This window comes from Pleuronectes platessa, chromosome 19 (genome assembly GCF_947347685.1).
Source record: "Pleuronectes platessa chromosome 19, fPlePla1.1, whole genome shotgun sequence".
Classification (NCBI taxonomy): domain Eukaryota; kingdom Metazoa; phylum Chordata; class Actinopteri; order Pleuronectiformes; family Pleuronectidae; genus Pleuronectes; species Pleuronectes platessa.
Window position 1 is genome coordinate 18,330,381 of NC_070644.1, and position 18,630 is coordinate 18,349,010.

The 18,630-nt window shown below is 43.2% G+C and overlaps 1 protein-coding gene across 1 annotated transcript in view; it reads left to right on the forward strand.

Annotated features, from left to right (window-relative positions):
• The window catches only part of lrrtm4l1 (leucine rich repeat transmembrane neuronal 4 like 1), a 112,595-nt gene that overhangs the window by 84,539 nt on the left and 9,426 nt on the right, over positions 1-18,630 (forward strand). The window contains exon 2 of the mRNA XM_053411788.1: positions 3,291-4,921. Coding sequence (XP_053267763.1) covers positions 3,291-4,921 — 1,631 coding nt within the window. The remainder of the gene's footprint in view (positions 1-3,290; positions 4,922-18,630) is intronic.

The window sequence follows — 18,630 nt, forward strand, 5'->3', positions numbered from 1 at the left end:
TTCAAAACAAAGAAAATTGCAGGGTTTGGTTATTTTAGAGTTACTTCTGGCAGAGGTTTGTTTTGTGATTGATTATAATGAAATACCCCATGTTTATGTATAGGCTGAATTAGACATGGGATTAAGAGCATGTTCCACCTCAATAATTATGTATTTGTATTTGAGAGTCCATTATGTGTCTGGTAAAACAACACAGCGATAATCCTTGAGACATGTCTTGCTAAGTCAGGAATATGTATAGTTTTAAATATGATTGAAGATTCACTACAGTTCTCCAAATAATTTATTCATTTTTATAAACCAAAGTGCTGATTCGAGGCTCTGCAATCTCAGGGTTATTGTCCATGTTGGGCTGATTAAACCCAAAATCTTGAACTACTCCAAACATGAAAATCACTGGATCACGAATGGACCGAAATGTGCAGCTATTCTATCTTCGACTAGGAAAACACTCGTGATTTATATGATTTACAATGTCGATTAAATGTTAAATTAGTAATGAGAGGCTTCGTCTGCAGTGAGTATTGTGCAGCATTGCATTCAATATTGTGTCCACGTTTATTGTGTTCTCTGGATCAGAATCATTACGACCCGATTTGGAAGCAGAACTTATTAAAATATGCAATAATTAGAATCGATGGAGTAGTGACATTAGAATATATCAGACGCTACTACATACCCCCCCGGTTGGATCCAACACATCCATGTGGAAAGGAAGGAGAAATACTTTTTTAATGTCACATCTAAATCTTTAGCAAAACACCTCACTTGGAATATGTGCGACAAGAGAACATTTAATCACCTGTAAATTAAGATCCTCATTATCTCCCGGCTGTAAACAAACCTGCCTGTCAAGAAGTTTGGCATAATCATTAAACCTGTTGACTGTGGCAATAATAAAACATGTTTGCAGGCTTTTTTCTGTGCATGAAATCGTCTCAGAGTCACGGTGCTTAACGAGGCGCTCCGTGGTCTACGTGCCCTCGCAGGTTAGCGCTCAGATACGAGGGGATTTTCTCTCACTCTTCCTCCTGCATTTGTTCAAGCTGCATAATGAAGCTCATTAATGGTTATCACGAGGCATTACCCCGACACTGTTTATTTTTGGCTTCCTGAGCACTTGTCAATTTGAATGCTCACTGTTATAAGTAGATTACGATGATTAGCGTGATGTGCACATTTACAAACTCGCATTGTGAATTCATGCATCTCTATGGTCCTTCCCTCTGCCGTGCATCTTTAGCAGCGTCTGTCCAGCGTCTGTCCAGCGTCCACACCGAGACCACACATCTCTGTATGCAGGGACGTCCTCCCACTAACATGATGCCTTTCTGTTGGTATTCATGTCAGTCTCCTCACTGTCATTTTAAAGACCTTGTCCAAAGTCAAACAGTAACTTCTCATCCATACACAAAACCTCCACTGTGTGTGTGTGTGTGTGTGTGTGTGTGTGTGTGTGTGTGTGTGTGTGTGATTGTGTGTGTGTGTGTGTGTCTGCTCTTGTTTTTGCAAGGTCCTGTTTCAATTTTGTAAATTGGCAGTGAGGGCATATTAAGGAAGTTGAGACTTTCTTCAAAGGGCAGTTCGGGGGTTAAACACTTGTCTTAACGACTGAAGTATTACGTGGAGGTTAAGATAAGGGGTTTTGAGGGGTATCTAACTAAAGTGATGCTGTGGAACATCGACAGTACATTTTGTCAGTGAGGATCCTCACAAACGAAGCTGTAAAAATGTGTTTGTTGTCCACATTGTCCATGGGCAGCTAACATTATGCAACTGTTCACGACTTAGGCTTTATTGAGTTGACAACCCATCGTAGGGAGGTGAAGGCGTTCGTTGTTAATATATAACATTTGTAGAAAAGGCCTGAAGTCTGCTTTTTCAAAGGAAAAGTCAAATGAGCCGTAAAATTTGATTCAGAAAAATATATCGTATTGAGTTAGAATTCCCAAAGGGCCTGAACAATGAAGTTATCCATGAATGTAGATAGAATAGAAAAAGATATGCTGAAAGTTATCTCCCAATGAAATTAATTGAATAAAAACTCCATACCTGTGGCAGCACGCATTATCAGAGAAAGTTTAATTTCCCCCAATTAGACTAAACGCCTAATTAGATCCCTGGTGCAAATACAGCTTTATACATCCACACAATGCTGCTTATCATTCATGCTCTCACCCACTTCACACTCTGTCCAAACAAGATTAGCAACCTCCCTCCCCTCGGTGCCTTTGGAGCTCTTCATTGTTAATTGTCAAATCTGTGGCTGTTCGCCGCAAAGCAGCCGAAACACCAAACTGAGCAGGAGAGTGAAACAGATGCTTCAGAAGAGGCAGCGGTACATTTGAAAGCAGCGTTGTCTTTAAACGCGAATATCTGAAGTCTGATCATGGGTCGAGTGAGCCCCGGGTCAAGGGATGTGTCCCCTTGACATATGGTGGAGTCAAAAGATATCAGGGCGCTGACATATCTTTTAATCTGCTGGCTCTGTAGTGCACCATGAAACATTTAAAAGCAAACTAGACTGTAAGGTCAAAGGGCCGACTGTCAGCTTTCATTTGAGGTGATATACTTGAATCGACTGACTATGACATTCAACAGCTCTCTGCTCTAAGGCCCTGATAGGCCAGCGGGATCGTTGTCCTACTGCTTTGTCCTGAACATGTTGAATTGTGCATATTTAAAACTTTAGGAAAGAATCAGTAAATTGTCACTTATTGCATTTATAAAGTTTATAAAAGTTAAGGTTGTCATTGATCCAGATCAGAAGATATTTACTTTTATAGACACTGATGTTTTGAATAACTTTTTAATAAGGCAAGCAGCTTTGTGCATCTGTGACATCTGCATAGAGTTTGATGATTAATTAAATGAAACACAAATTACAAAAACAAACTGAACAAAAGCTGATATTTAGCCTTGAGGAAGTCACCCTGGACTATAGCACTTTCAGGAAGAAGAGATAGCTTCTAAAGTGACAAAGTGAAAATGCTTCTGCACATAATATTAAACCTTAAAAACAGAAACTGGAGGGGTTCTGCTAACCCTGATAGAAAAGTACTTTCTCATAATTAGCAAAAAAAATTCACATACAGACTAATAAAAAGGATGTTATGCAAAGTGTAGATAAAAATTTTTCACTTTCAATGATTGAAACCCATGGAATATAATTTTTTTTGACAGAGGATAATGCATTTTGGTTATTTCCATGGCTTATTTGCAGATAAACCCTCTAATGGTGACTTGATCTTCTGTAAACCCCTGTCTCTCTGTCTTGTTATCCCGTATAGGTCCACTGCTGTGTGATGGACGACTGACACACCTCCTCTTTCCACTGCTCCTCCTCCTGCGGGCTCCCCTGCTGTTCGGCTTCGGTGAGCGCACCTGCCCCAATAGCTGCCGATGCGAGGGGAAAACGGTCCATTGTGATTCCTCTGGCTTCGTAGATGTTCCAGAAAACATCTCAGTCGGCTGCCAGGGCCTCTCCCTGCGCTACAATGACCTGCACACCCTGCTGCCCTATCAGTTTGCTCACCTCAGCCAGCTCCTCTGGATTTACTTGGACCACAATCAGGTTTCTGCCGTTGACAGTCGAGCGTTCCAGGGGGTCCGCAGGCTTAAGGAGCTGATACTGAGCTCCAACAGGATCACGTCGCTACACAATTCGACATTCCATGGAATACCCAATCTCCGCAGTCTGGACTTGTCCTACAACAAATTGGAAGTCCTGCAGCCAGGTCAGTTCCATGGCTTACGTAAACTACAAAATCTACACCTGCGCTCCAATGGTCTCTCCAATATCCCGATCCGAGCATTCCTAGAGTGCCGGAGTTTGGAGTTCCTTGATTTGGGCTACAATCGAATCAAGGCTCTCACTCGCACCACCTTTCTGGGCCTGCAGAAGCTGATGGAGTTGCATCTGGAGCACAACCAGTTCTCACGGATCAACTTTTTTCTGTTTCCGAGGTTAGCCAACCTGAGATCCCTGTATCTGCAGTGGAACCGCATCAGGGTGGTTAACCAGGGCCTCCCGTGGAATTGGTACACTCTGCAGAAACTTGATCTGTCAGGAAATGAAATCCAGACCCTGGATCCGGCTGTGTTTCACTGCTTGCCCAACCTCCAAGTCCTCAACCTGGAATCCAACAAGCTGTCCAACGTGTCTCAGGAGGCCGTGACGGCATGGATCTCACTGACCTCCATCAGCCTCGCTGGGAACATGTGGGATTGTGCGACTGGCATCTGCCCCCTTGTGGCTTGGTTGAGGAATTTCCGGGGCAGTAAAGACACCACTATGATATGCAGCAGCCCAAAGTATCTGCAGGGAGAGAAGATTATGGAAGCCACAATGAGCCACGGCATCTGTGAGGAGACTGATTACGTCCTGACTGAAACACCCTCGCCAATGTCAGAGCTCATTTCTGAAGCCACCGCCGAACCAACCTTCTCCCCGACTGGCACCTCTCCACCAATGCCTCCGAGCAACACCTTTGGTCCACTGCCACCATTCAGACCACGGCCTATTCCTCATCCTACTTTTCCAGGGCGTTTGAACAAGGACCCTAAAGACTCAGTAGCTCTCACGCGACCCACTCACACACCACCCCCGGAGATGGAGCACATGACTCTGCACAAAGTGGTGGTGGGCAGCGTGGCGCTCTTCTTCACCATGTCCCTAATCTTGACAGTTGTCTATGTGCTGTGGCGGCGGTACCCCGGTGCAACCAGGTTGCTGCAGCAGCGATCCATGGTGGGACGGAAGCGCCGCAAAAAGAGTCCAGAGCCGGAGCAGAACCTGAGCTCCCAGCTCCAAGAGTATTACATGAGCTACAACCCTGCTGCCACACCGGAAGCATTGGAGGTGCTGGGCAACGGCACTGGTTCCTGCACTTGCACAATGTCTGGCTCCAGGGAGTGTGAGGTATGACCCATCGCATCAAGCTAAAAATCAAAACTCAAAATCAAAATACAAAGGCTCAACAGAGAGGTAAATCCTTTATCGAATATACCCTGTTAAGAAAGACACTGTTAAAGCTCATGCACTGTTTGTTCATGACGTGCTGGAATTCAAATGTTAGATGTCTCCAATTATTCAGGTTAATTCTCCTCAACCTTTAAGTGGGAACCAGAAGAGAACCAATCTGATCCGGTAGGAGGGGGGGGGGGGGTAATCTACAACATGGACCACGTTACAAAGCTTTACTCTGTGTAGTTGTTCTGCAACTCAGTATTTATCTCTGTAATATTTGTTATCTAAATTATTTCACTTTAGAAAATGTGCCTCTTGGGGACCATGACTAATTGGACACTGTCTAACTATCTCACACACCACTCCAGGTCGGCATGGCATGACTCACTCGTGTTTAAGAAATCTGTGCAGTGTTTGTATGTGGAGAGATTGTTGGAAGGGGTTGTGTGTGCACAAAGCTTTGTGTGTCCATTTTATTACTCATGCCAACTTCCCCATTGCCATAACTCTATTAAGCTGGTTGTAAGAGAACGTTGACATCGAGGACTATCAAGTGCTTCGGTGTTGATCGGAACTTTAGAGTTTTTGGTTAAAGTGCTTTGCCTCGAAGGTTTTTAATTAACCACAACATCGGAACATATTAATTTGTTTAGTAAAGGGTTGGAAATCTATTATAGACAAGGCTTTGTGATAAACACAGCCTCGCTCTTCACTGTTGAAGCGAGTTTCTCCAGTACAGTTCCGTCCTCTCCAGCTGTGTGGGGAGATTTATGGAAATCTGCACAGAGGTGAGGCAATGTGGAAATCCCTGAAATGTTTATTTGACTTACAAGCGGAGCCCCCTGCTGTGATAAGGGTTACGGTTTATAAACCAGGGTAATTACAATCACCCGCACGGAAACTGAGATTTGTAGGTCGTCCTTGTTCAATCTGAGGAGGTGCACGGCCTTTAAAGCAATGCATACATATGACAGCTTCACCAAAGGGTCCGGCGTAATCTGAAAGGTTAATTAAAACACTGCCTGCCAGACGTTGTGTTTGAAAAGATGTCAAAAGTACTAAGAGCTGCAGGAAACTATCTGAACACTGAATTGTAATTAGTCCACTGTGGAGTCAAAACGTTATTTCATCATTGTCAGGTTGCAGTGATTTTGTACAAGAGGCAATTGGCCACTTTTTATTAATCATACGTATTGTGCAAGACTATACCTTGTTTACCGAGAAGCATTCACCAGGAATACGTTATTTAAGTCTTTATAGGTTAGATCAGGGTCAGTGTGTTTGTATGTCAGGTGTTACTAAATATAAATATTATAGCACATTTTGTGATCGTTATTTAAATGATTTTCTTTTGTATTTGGGTTTAAATTAATGAATGGCACACAGCCTGACTGAAGGGATGTTGTTCTCAGAGACATGTTGGACATGTTCCCTTGTTTGGCAGCCATTTTGCAAAATGGATAATTGTTCCCTCAAGGACAAACTCACATTTGGGTTTTTGGGACATCTGAAGAAATCCCAAGCTGCTGATGTAAAGTTATTTTTGGGGGGATGTTAATGTCCTAGTTGCTTATTTGTGCCAAGTTTGCCACTGAAGTGTGTGTGTGGGGTTGGTCTGACAGGCGAGGAGGATTGGAGCGCTTTACGGTTTCATTTTTCTTTTTTTAGTACTGGTTTATACCATTTCTGTGTAAATCATAGAACTAGTCTACTTACACGATAAGTGCAGCCATTTGGAGTAATAGTGTAATCATTGGAATTGTGAAGATTGTGTTTATGTGCAATTTAAACAAAGCGACGGTGAAGAACATTATATTTTAAAGATCAAATCTATTTCTGAGGTTTCACAATGTGCAACTGGAGGAATATTCTTTTTCATCTGCCTCAGTGACAGACAGGAAACTGTGACTGAATAACGTGTTCGTGAGGAAGCGGCTGATCAAGCGGGAGCAGCTTGAAGGTTTGCTCTCAGAGTGAAGGTGCACTTCAAAGGTCCAATCCAGTGTTAAATCTAGTGCCAATTAGGAGGCTCTTTATGCAGAGAGGCTCGGCTCCTCTCAGGAACTCTCATATGCATATGCGTTAAACCCACGACTACGTTCCTGAGAATGTTCGATGCCATGTGCCCAGAGATCTTTCTACTGTGGTTCCCTCAGTAGAAAGAAAAATGTCTTTTTTGTACTGTTCACGAAAAAAAGAACAAAACTACGGGTGTTGCTTGCTTGTTTGATATCTTGGCTCCTCGACTGTTAACTGGGATTTATCAAGGCCATTATTTTCAGTGTTTGGGAGCCAAAGTTGGTGTAAGTTTGACTTTGATCCCTAACAGGTCCCATGGTGTTCATGTTTTTCTCATTCCCAGATCCTTTGAGTATTTACAGTCCAAGCTAATTGGTGAAAAACACAACACTGATGTGTATTTTCCGCTGAAAATAAATGAGTATGATTTTGTCTTTGTTTCTTAAACCTATTTAAGACTTAAACTCTCAAGCAGTGCCGGTCACACCTATTCAGTTAAGATCCCACCTTATCGACAGACCCAGCATTAGCTCAGTCTTCTTCCCACTGTGTTCGTCACACATCTGGCACCGATACACTTTGTGTTTGCCGTTTGCTGCACAACAATAGTGTTGTTCTGATTTCCCCACGAAACCGAAGATATTTCTGTAGCTCACGACGTCAGAAAATCGTCTCTATAGCTACACAGCAATAATCCAAATCTCATTATGTATAAAACTATCTCCCTGTCAGCATCACTGACGGGTGTGTTGCAGCGGTGTGTTCAGAGGGCGTTGTTGTTTCTATGGTGTTCTACACTGTGGCTGATTCAAGGCGTTAAATAATTGACAAACTGGCGTCGGGCCTGTCGTTCACTGATGAAAGTGGCATTTCGCTGGCCGGCACAGCTGGTTCTGCCTTTTCATTACGGGCTCTGTGCGGCAGCGGCGCCGGTCCCCGCGGATCGGCAACGTCGGAGAACAAAAGACGACACAATGCCATCACCCCGCTGCGGCTCGGCTTTTAGCGAGGTATCGGCACAGAATGGTGTCAGAGCTCAGCGGGAGAACAGTTTGATCAGTTCACTGTCTCTTTCACTTTGGTTGTTAGAGGCTGAAAGGCCGGAAACTTAACAGCCGCTGCAAACCCACACAGGTGTCGTTATTTAGTTATTATTGGAGGGAAGATGAAGACGGAGGTCTGCCGGGAGTTTGCCGAGATCACATCGATCCTTTTCCCAGAGTGCTGCGTTCACATCACATTACGCCGAGTGGAGATGCATGCAGGTGAATGGGAGAAATGGGACGAGCTGCCTTGCGTCAGGACCACTGGGAATTTCCTGTCAGCTACAATATCCTTACGTGGAGTAAAGAACAACAGACGGATGAAGAAACTTCCAAAATAACAGCCAAGCCCTCAGCTCAATTTAATCCACATCTAACGCAATTAATTAAATTCTCTTATTATTCCGTCGGGTCGGGGACGAGTCATTATTGTTAGTGACTAAAAGTGAGATTTTTTAAAAAGAGTGCGACATTTTAATATCACCCGAGCGCCCAATTGTGATCGTGCACCACATGAATAAAAAGTTGGAAAAATAATGAATCCTAATCATCAATAGTGTAGTAGTGTCGTCGCTCTTCAAAGACGTGTGAGGCGGCTCTGATTAGCTAAAAGAGAGCAGCTCAGTCCACAGTCTGTTTCAAGTCAACAGCAGCGTCCAGACGAGGACGGGGGTAATGATGGAGTCTTGTCGCTCATCCCAACCCCCATCCACCTGACCTCACCCCCCCACCCCCACCCCCATCCCCACCCTCTTACTCCAGAGGGTGTGAAAGCACTTTGGGATAGCAGAGGACGCTGAGCCCGTGGTGGCAGCGAGAGCACGTGACCGTTACGCTGTGATTTCATTACTGCCGTTATCTCCAAATACAAAGCTGTCTTCCCCCCCCCCCACACACACACACACACAGTCGGTGACAGTGACCTGATTTCATTTTTTTTTTTTTGCATTTCAGTTGCCTTGAAACATGACGGAATGGTTTTGGCACAGAGGGCAGTGGAGTAGCAGCCGGGAAGATTAGCGCCATCTTCTCCTTTTATTAAAATGAGAATCAATCTTGAATAGAGAATTGTTCTTCAAACGCTTTTTTATGTCACAAGTCTTTCAGTGACAGATTATAAAAGAACTCGGTGGAAGGATGTTTTTTACACTTTGAAACCATTTCTCCATGAATCTTGATCAGATATTTTTAGGGAACTGGAAGTTGCAGATGAGTGGCTTAGTGATATCTAAGCCACTCAGAATGAAAAGGGTCAGAGTGTCTTTGTGTCAGGTTAAAACATTTAAAGTAATGATCACCTCATACACAACACAAGAGGTTGTGTAGTTTAGTCATAGTTCATGAAAAATAACACACAAATTTGCCCGACACCATTTTCTAAACTAAGAACATAATTGTGACTGCATGTTTTAAATCATAATAATACAAATATAACTCAGGCATATTTCGATACTTAACCTATCAAGAATAATATTTATTTAGTTTCTATTTCTTCTTGTAGAGTCTAAAGCATGTAGAGGCTTATTGTATCAACTCTTACAGCAAGATTGTGGTTTAGTTTAAAACAGAAAAAGTTAAGTTTCCAAACTTCAGTCGAAATGTGGTTAAATTTCCCGAAAAAACACAAACTTTCCATTATCTTAACCAAAGAGCTTTTAGTTGTTGCTTCTCTGAACTTAATCCAAGCAGATGTCTCCACCACAGTGACGTCGGGGGGGCATTTTAGTCTCCAGGAGACGTTATCTCACTTTACTTCTGTGGCCCCGTAATGACAAAGGCTGAACTTGTAGATATGAATAAAGGAACAAAAGGGAATTTGAAGAACGTGTGTTTCATGTTGTGTAATGTGTTGAGGTTTGTTATAGAGGCAGTTGCCCGCAGACTACAGTCATTATTAATCAGCACGGGCCCGGGTCTGCAGCAGCCTGCACCCGGTGGCAGACATCTTCCCCACGCAGACATGACGCCCTGACACGGTGGAACCATGTCACCCCTGGAGGGGCAGCGTGAAATCGAGAAGCTGCTTCATGGACACGAAAATATCCCCATGAAGAACTCGCGGTCCCTCCGACTGACGATTCAGATCTTCAACGGGCTGAATTAAGTATCAGAGACGGTCGAAATCCAAACCCTGGAAGGACTAGTAAACATACGGAAATAGGTTCGTGGCCCAAAAACAAACACAAAGCCTGGAGGAGACGTCCACGCCGGGAGACGGACATAAAAAGACAGATTTGCCACTTCGCCCATCTCTCTGTGGTCCTTTCCTCAAGCTCTCCCTGCATCAAGTAGATACTGTGCTGCCCCCCCCTCCCTCCCACTCCTCCCTCGCCCTCTTCCGAGAGAGAAGGATGTCACACAGCCAGCCACGGCGCTCACTTTGCATGTCCCCTGGCTAATTCCCCCCCTCCGGTCCCGTTCCACTTGACAGGCATTCCTCCAAAAGCCATTTAGAAGAACACTTTCATTTTCTGCTCCCTCTCCCCTTTACCTCATCAGTTTAAGGGAACCATTAAGAGCTTAAGTGCTAGCAGCCGCAGACACAGGGATCTTAATGAACACACTGTAGGTCTCACATTCCAGGTTTCCTGTGAAGTCATCTGCTCGGCTGCTTCTTCCCTTTTTTATTCATCCTCCTCTCCCCCAAATTCCTCCATGCAGCGGCTTTTAATGTGAAATCGTGGAAATCCTCCCTGGCCCTGAATTATTGAAGTCTTCATTTCTGTGATCAAACAAGATAGGGGGGGGTTTTAAAAAAGGCTGAATTATTAAGAGGTTTTTATGGTTAATATAATGTTTTTTATTACTGTTTTCAAAACTCACGGGAGCGGGAGCAAGATCACGCTGCGCCTGTCAGACCATCACTCAAACGCTGGTAATGAAGCGGCAGCAAGGGGGGGGGGGGCTAATGAGGGTCGAGATTAATTGTTTTTTTCACTGTTTCCCTGAATGCGGCTGCTCAGACTACAGCCCCACGATGGTGGAGTGTTTCCTCTCATCCTCTGCGACAGCCTCTTTCTCAATCTCAGCTCTGCACTTCCATGCCCTCCTCCTCCTCCTCCTCCTCTTCCTCGATCTCTGGGTCATCCTCAGAGGAACTCCTCCCGTGGTGGATGAGGATGCATGTAGTGAAATGTTGTAAAACGTGGCTCTGAACCCGGGGGCGCTCCTCCCCATCGCACACGCAGTGATACAGTCATGCACACTCAACACAAACCCCGGTGAGTGGAGTATTATTAGCCGCCTTCTGCAGCCTGGTCTGGGCCTGCAGCGAAGACAAACAGGGATCTTCTGTTTTACTGGAAATCACAACAAAAACAATACGGGAGAGAACAGAAGATTCTTTTTTTAAAGTGCATGCATGAGTGTGTGTTTGTGCCTCAGACGGAAAAAGGGGGGGAAACAGCTCAGTGGCACCTTATATAAAAGATCCACCCCCTCTATTGCCCTAAATTGAATTTCATAATCTCCTACACCAGCCCCCCTCTCCCCTTTACCGCAGGCTTTGGCAGCCGCTGTATTCTTCATCCTCTGATAACAGTAGCATCAACCCACCCACCTTCACTTGTTCTGTCGAAAACACCCCATCGTCTTATTCAGCCAACGTCTCCCTGGAACTGCAAACACACACACACACACACAAGCACACACAAAGGAGAAGGTGCAGAGACTGAGAGGGAAGAACTATCATGACATGACTGCACAACACAGACTTAGTGTAATTAAAACAAACACACTGGATATTAAAGTTCCTTAATTCCTTCAACTCAGAGCCGTGAACCTGTGGCTCAGTGCAGGAGCAGACGAGTCGATCAGGAGGAGAATAATCAGCAAGAATTTGGATATTTGATCCATTTGACTCCAGATTGTGCATATTTCAATCAGATTCTAAAATAATTTGAAAACTGACTTTCAAAGGGAGGTATTCTGCTCATATACAGTTCATATACTGTATCAACTGTCAAGTTCTGTGTGTTTTCGTGACCACGTCTCTGCCCAAACTTGAAAAAACTGCTTGATCAACCATAGAAGGGTGCAAAGGACAACTCAATTCTTCTTATTCTTCCATTTTTTATTTTCTTGATGTTTGATTCTTTCAGTGGACATAAGTAAATCAAGGAATCGAATAGAATGAATAGGTTGATAACCTTTGAAAAACAGAAAAAGACATGCATTAGTCTCAAATAAATTAATAAACCAGTAAACATTTTCCTCTCAAAATGACCCCAGTTCCTTAGTTCTTAAACAAGTTCAGAATTAACAAACAATTCCAATTAACCTAGACTCTGAGTTACATAAAGTATCATACCACAGACAGATATAAGGACAGATATTGTCTATACCCCGTTGTGCCACAGAATGTATATGCATATTTATAATAGGCAATACTTCTTAAGTTGCCAGAATCTTCAGAATCATGCAGTATTAAAACTGTTCCACAGAATGATCTATAGTTCATGACTTTGTAACGCCTTCATCCTTTGGCTTCTTTTTTCCTTGAGAATATGCTGTATATTTATTTCTTCCCCTCTCGATGTCACATTCATTTTAATTTCACAAGGCTCGGGCTCCTTCTCTGCAAACGCTTGAATTATTAAAGTGTGGCTTTCAGGAGGGAGCACAAGACGTTTGTGAAGATCACATATTTTTTAATAGTGCCCTATAGGCAATCGTGATTTGCTGGAACCAGGCAGCAGCCACAGCCGCCCACGGAGCAAACCATCGCTGCAGAATAGATTAGCGCCGCCTAAAGCTGCTCCTCGGAGTGACCCCCCCGAGTCTGAGAAGTTTACAAGTGCTGCTTATTGTTCTGAAGTATGTTTTTTCCTGTATTCAGTCTGATTATCGTCTGACTAAGTGCAAACGTTGATTCGATTAAGTTGCTTGCATATGCTATCGCCACATAACTGCATCCTGTCATATTAACGATAAGGAAACGTTAAGAGTAAATACACGAGTCGCCCGGTGACAGCTGTGTCCCTGACTGGGGGGGGCTGGGGGGGGGTGAGTCAGGAGGTATTATGAGTGAGGACGTTTCCACGAGAAAAAGAAGCAGCAACAACAGAAAAATAAAACTGCAATAAAAAGTGTGCAGATAAGGTTTGTGTGGAGCTGCGGTGAGGAACGGTTCAGTTGGGACAGATACAGGGAGAATAACAGCCGCTGCCAAACAGGAAACTACCAGCGTGCTCACAATGTCCTCGTGAGGGAATGAAGTGTAGAGAACTCACCATCCCACCGTGTGTTACAGTGTGGAGCAGGTCATCAATTAATCAATCCGATCTAAGTGTCTCTGGATTCCCTGCAGATGTTGATTGAGCGGAAGTGAAGACCTCACCCTGTTTAATCAGATAAAAACAATCCATGATCAATTATGAATTTTAATCGTTGCAGCACTTTACTGCATCGCCACATGCTCGTGTGAAGCAGTGAGACAAAACCACGATGACCACTCGCACATGACGTTGATTATGCTGCCAGACAGTATATTGCACATTGAGTTGGAACAGCAGGATGTGAAGAAGCAACATTACAAGAGGCCGTAATGTTCAGTGTGGAGTGTTATCTCCAGGACGAGTCTCACTACAGCACATAAACATGTCACTGTTGTGTTGAGGTATGTGAAATGCAATTTGTTATGACACGGGTGATTCTATGAATTCATAAGCAGTCATTGGGTTTCTTTAGTGCTCGATAACGAGACAGCTTCAGAGTCGGGATAACGTTGTCTCCTCCCGTCTGCTCAGAGCTGCTGGATCTTCAGCTCACAGCTTCGCCTCAGGCTTTTGTTTTGGCTGCACATTTCCAATCAGTTAGTGCTAATTAGCACATATTAGCTTGGTTATTTTGGCTTTTACCTCCGTGGAGGAGATAATGTCTATTAGGATGAAGGATAGATGCTGGATACTGGATGGAGGAACAGGTCGGGGTAGGACCGATTCCGTTTTACTGCATAATCAGGAATTCCTTAAACCTTATATTGGATCTTTTGCAGCATTTTTGTTGATTTCACAGAGAAAAAAATCATGGATCTTGAAAGAAATCGTGAAAAGTGCATCAATTTTGGTGCAGATCCATATCAGAATGTGGGATTCTTCTTTCAACCTGCCAGTCTCAAGGGAACCCATTTAAAAAAGCTGTAGTCTTTGTAATTAATCTTTAATAACGAACAAATTGTCAAATACTGCAGCTCAATCTGTTTCGATAACAGGTAACATTTACAAACGTGTGGTTATTTACCCCTTTTTGCGTGAACCCAACAACAACCATTAATCAGTTCTTGTTAAAACTAATGACGCGAGAAGCCCTTTAGGACTTTACCCAACTTCACACAAAGTATATTAACTCAAGGACACCGCCACACAGGAGCTCACCACTTAAAACAGCAAACACACACATAGATCAGCCTTCAGACGCCGGCCGGAGGTTGTGAAACGGGCATCGACTGTGTAGAGCTGGAGCCGGAGCGCTAAAAGACCAAGCTTAACACCATTTGACATTAAGTTGTTGATCAATGTAGAAAAGTTCTCGCAGCCCATTAAACACTTGCTGTTATTTCTTTAAACTTGTTTAGTGGTTCAGAGCGTTTTTCACTCCTAGGAAACAGAAGCTTTTCCAGTTTGGAGCTGGTGAGTCGCAGTGAACTGGGACCAGTTATCATCACGATAGTGTCTCTATTTCCACAACGCTCTAAAAAGGTCAGGATCATGATATCATTTGCATTCTTTTTTCTGTTAAATGTCACATTACGAAACGGCTATTTGCTGTGACACTGTCACTAGCAGTTGCAGTGGGAGTGCTAATTGCACTATTACACCCTCTGGCAAGTGTCAACAGCCACTCCAGCAGGGAGGGGAGGGGAGGGGAGGGAAAACCATGTCTCCTGCAGCCATCTGGCAGTTCTTCAGGATCAAGTCCTGTTATGTCGGAGAGCCACAGATGATTTGAAAACGTGCGAGCGGCGGGGGGGGGGGGGGCTTCTGCACGAAGAACTTCTGACAAAGTCTAGAAAGACAAGAGAAGATGCCTCGTAGGTTCCTCTGGTGTCCAAAGACATTAAAACAGGAACAAGCACATTTTGTGTTCCTGGCACCGCTTCAGCGTGGCAGCAGGCTACCGGCGGAAATCATAACGAATGAATTTAAAGAGCTAAACAATGTTTTTCTAAAAACTTGAATTTAATTAAACATGCTCGTCCTTTTGGCCAGAAAACCAGGAACCGAGTCCCACCAGCCCCGGAGACAGAAACTGTGTTTGTTGGATTTATTCGAGCGCTCGGGTTCTGTTACGTTTCCATAGCACGTCTCATTTGTCAGAGGAAAATCCACTTTTGAATAATACAACTTTAAAGGATTTTTTTTATTCTATTCAAACCAGGAAACTAATGAGAGATCATGAACAGTTTGGCCCCCGAGAGCCATAAAGACATGAGGGTTGACACGTCTATTTCTGCAATGCGGGGGATAGGAAATTATGTCATCTAATAGGAAGTCAGTTCTGTGGAATAATTGATACAATCCACCCCCCCCCCCCCCCCCCGCCCCCCCCGCACTGATTCTTCTGAGAGCGATAGAAGTCTTTTGACAAGCAGCCTTTTTTATCAAAAGGTCAAAGCCATTTCCGATTCGGGGGGGGGGGGGGGGGGGGCAAAGTGATAGTGTAACTCTTCCCTCCTCTTTAAATAAGAACCGAATAATCAGCGGTCGTGCTGAGCAATGCAAACCCGCAGTAACACAATAAAGTGGAACGATCACATCACGCTGTTAAGTAGATACAGATTGATGTCTGCGAGTGGGGATAGTGGTGTGAATGTGACATTACGGCCCCATTACACCAGTCGTTTTAACCAGCTCACGTTGGAGATGAAATACAGATGAGATTTAATGCACTTTAGTTTTGACTGAGCCGTATATTGCAAATGTTATCGAGGCGGTTTTATATTTCTCTCATCGCCACGCCAGGTAAATTATGACAAGTACAGTTAAAGCGGTGTTATTCACGAGCACAGACGCACATGGTTAAATGTAGAGTCAGGAGGTAATGTTCATGCATTAGTCACTGGGTTGGTGGTTTGATTGCCCCACTGTCTACATGTCCTTGAGCAAGACACACATCGCAGTTCTGTCCTGGTGCATGACAGCTCTGTTTGTGTGAATGTGTGAATGAGAGAGGCGTCGTTAAGGGCTTTGTCCGTTAAGGTAGATAAACACTGTACAAATATTGTCCATTTATAATGTATGAGTGTGACTCAAGTGTTATTATCATGTCCTCTCATATCAGTTTATCTGCTGAGTACCCAGTGTCCCGGAATTGTTTTGTCTAACTAATAATTCAAAACTAATACAATTAAAGTCGTTTTTCTTTTAGATGCGTCACATGTTGTGATTTGTTTAAATCACGATTCACATATTGATATGATTGACACAGACTTTTCGACCAATGGCACTAAGTGTGTTACCCACTTAAAATCAGTTTTTGTCACATGGATCATCGTCCATTTGATCAGCAACTTTTCCATTGTTGAACTCGAAGGGTGCTCGGAAAAACAATTCCTGGATTGACCCATTTATCCAATGTCCTCTTCCTTGAGTGATGTCCTGTCCCTTCACTGAATTATAATGGGAATCAGTTGTGTAGTTTTGTTGTGATCCTGCTGACAGACAGACAAATGAAAACGGAAAAAAACAAGTGAATCCTTGTTCCCTCCTTCAAAATACAAAGTCTGTAATAAATCTGTAATAATCTGTTAGGTGTATTAAAAGTTAATGATCTACTCGTACTCACAAAGGCTTATGGTTCACGTATACATTATGCAACTATAGTTGTGAATTTTTAAACACAACATTGACTTCCCTCTGGTTATACTCAAAAGTGTGTCGCTTTAAAATGCAGCTCTTAAATGCCGGGGATTTTTCTGTGAAGTGTTCACTTTACATCCAGCCGTACCACTGCCATTAGGAATCCATCAGTATTCATCACTCACCAGCCGCTCTGCATGGTCAAAATCAATTACTGAAGACACCACACACTCAGTTTATGAACCATAGCGGCGCAGCGTCACGGATAAAGAATGGGCCTGTTTCTAAGCCTTAATTTGAGTTGACTTATGTCTCTTTTACTCCTAATGAAATAAGATTGTACCAAATATCTGTCCGAACCAAATGTGCTCAATCATCCAAAAAGGATTCTATCATGATTATTACAATGTGCAGGAGTCCATTTGAATTTACATCTGTCTCTGTTGTTGATGCCAAAATCCTGTCCGCTGGAAATAACGTAATAATAAAAGTGTTTACAACAATTCTATCACACTTAATCATATCACAATGCATTGTAATGCGTGGAGACAGGGCCCTGAATTGAGTTTCTGACTCAGGTACAGATTTTGATTCATGCGCAGATGTTTTTCCAAGTCGATGTCGGTGGTAACGATTCAGTCACGCTGATATTTCCACTGGAAGCTAATATTTAGTTTTGTCTGAGTCGCTGCTGCACGGTTTTGCACAATATTACACGATTTCACACACCAGACTCTGTTCCCTTGTGTGGCTCCGGTAATGAGTTATTCATGCTTATAAAATGTTGATTAATTGAACTGTCTCAGGCCACAGAAATAATACACATGAGCTCTAATTTCGGACGACTTTTCCTCCTTCCCTCTATTAGTTATTATTGGGTTATTTCCTACAGGAAGTCATTACGGGCTGTCAAACGCTTTTCCATTGAATTTCTCTGGTGAGAATAAAAGTCAATAGAGGGAAATTAAGAGGTAAAAGCTGGCTTGGGTTGTGTGGCACAAATGAAAAGTGTTTTTTATGCTTTTTCTTTCATATGAGCCACTATCCCCGAATAAAAAGCCTGAGGTCCTTGAAGAGCGAAACAAAAAGCTTATTTTCATTCAAATTTAAATAAAAAACAGTCGTAGAAATGTTGTGTTAGTTTGGGAGAGAGGTGTTGAGGTGACGTCCAGAGCAAACAGGACCAGAGCAGAAACCCCTGTGATGCTCTACCTCCAGCCGGGCCCTTGGAGTTACAGATGCAGTAGTGGACGTGTGCACAGTGCAAAGCTGATTTGAAAACAATTGTTATGCAAAATAAAATGTAAAGTAGTCAACTGTCAGAGTTGTTATTGTTGTGTTATTAGCGAACGAGCTGCCCCTGCACAGTGTGAAGCTATTGAAGTACCGGCATGGTGACTTAATCCTTCTTACGAGCGATACACTTATGTTTATTCAGAGAGAATTGAATCTCCAGAAAAGTTATTCAAACAGTTTTTGTATTTAAAGATTTAAATGTTGGTCAAAGGAAGTGTCTGTCTCCAGGGATGCTCTGAAGACAGAGCTAATAGGCTATGCTCAAAATAAGAATCAACAATTATAGCTAGAAAGGGACTGAGAGCATGTTCCATAAATATAAGTCCTCTAATTTTTCACAATGTTGAAATTAATAAAAAATTCCAGGATCTAATCCCTGATCCGGATCCCGAGAAATATTGGATGGCTTCTCCCCTGATCCATTCCACATTCTTTTTTATTAAGTTTCCTGTTAATCCCTCCTGTAGTTTTTTGCGTAATCTTGCTGAATATGAGAGAAAGAAAA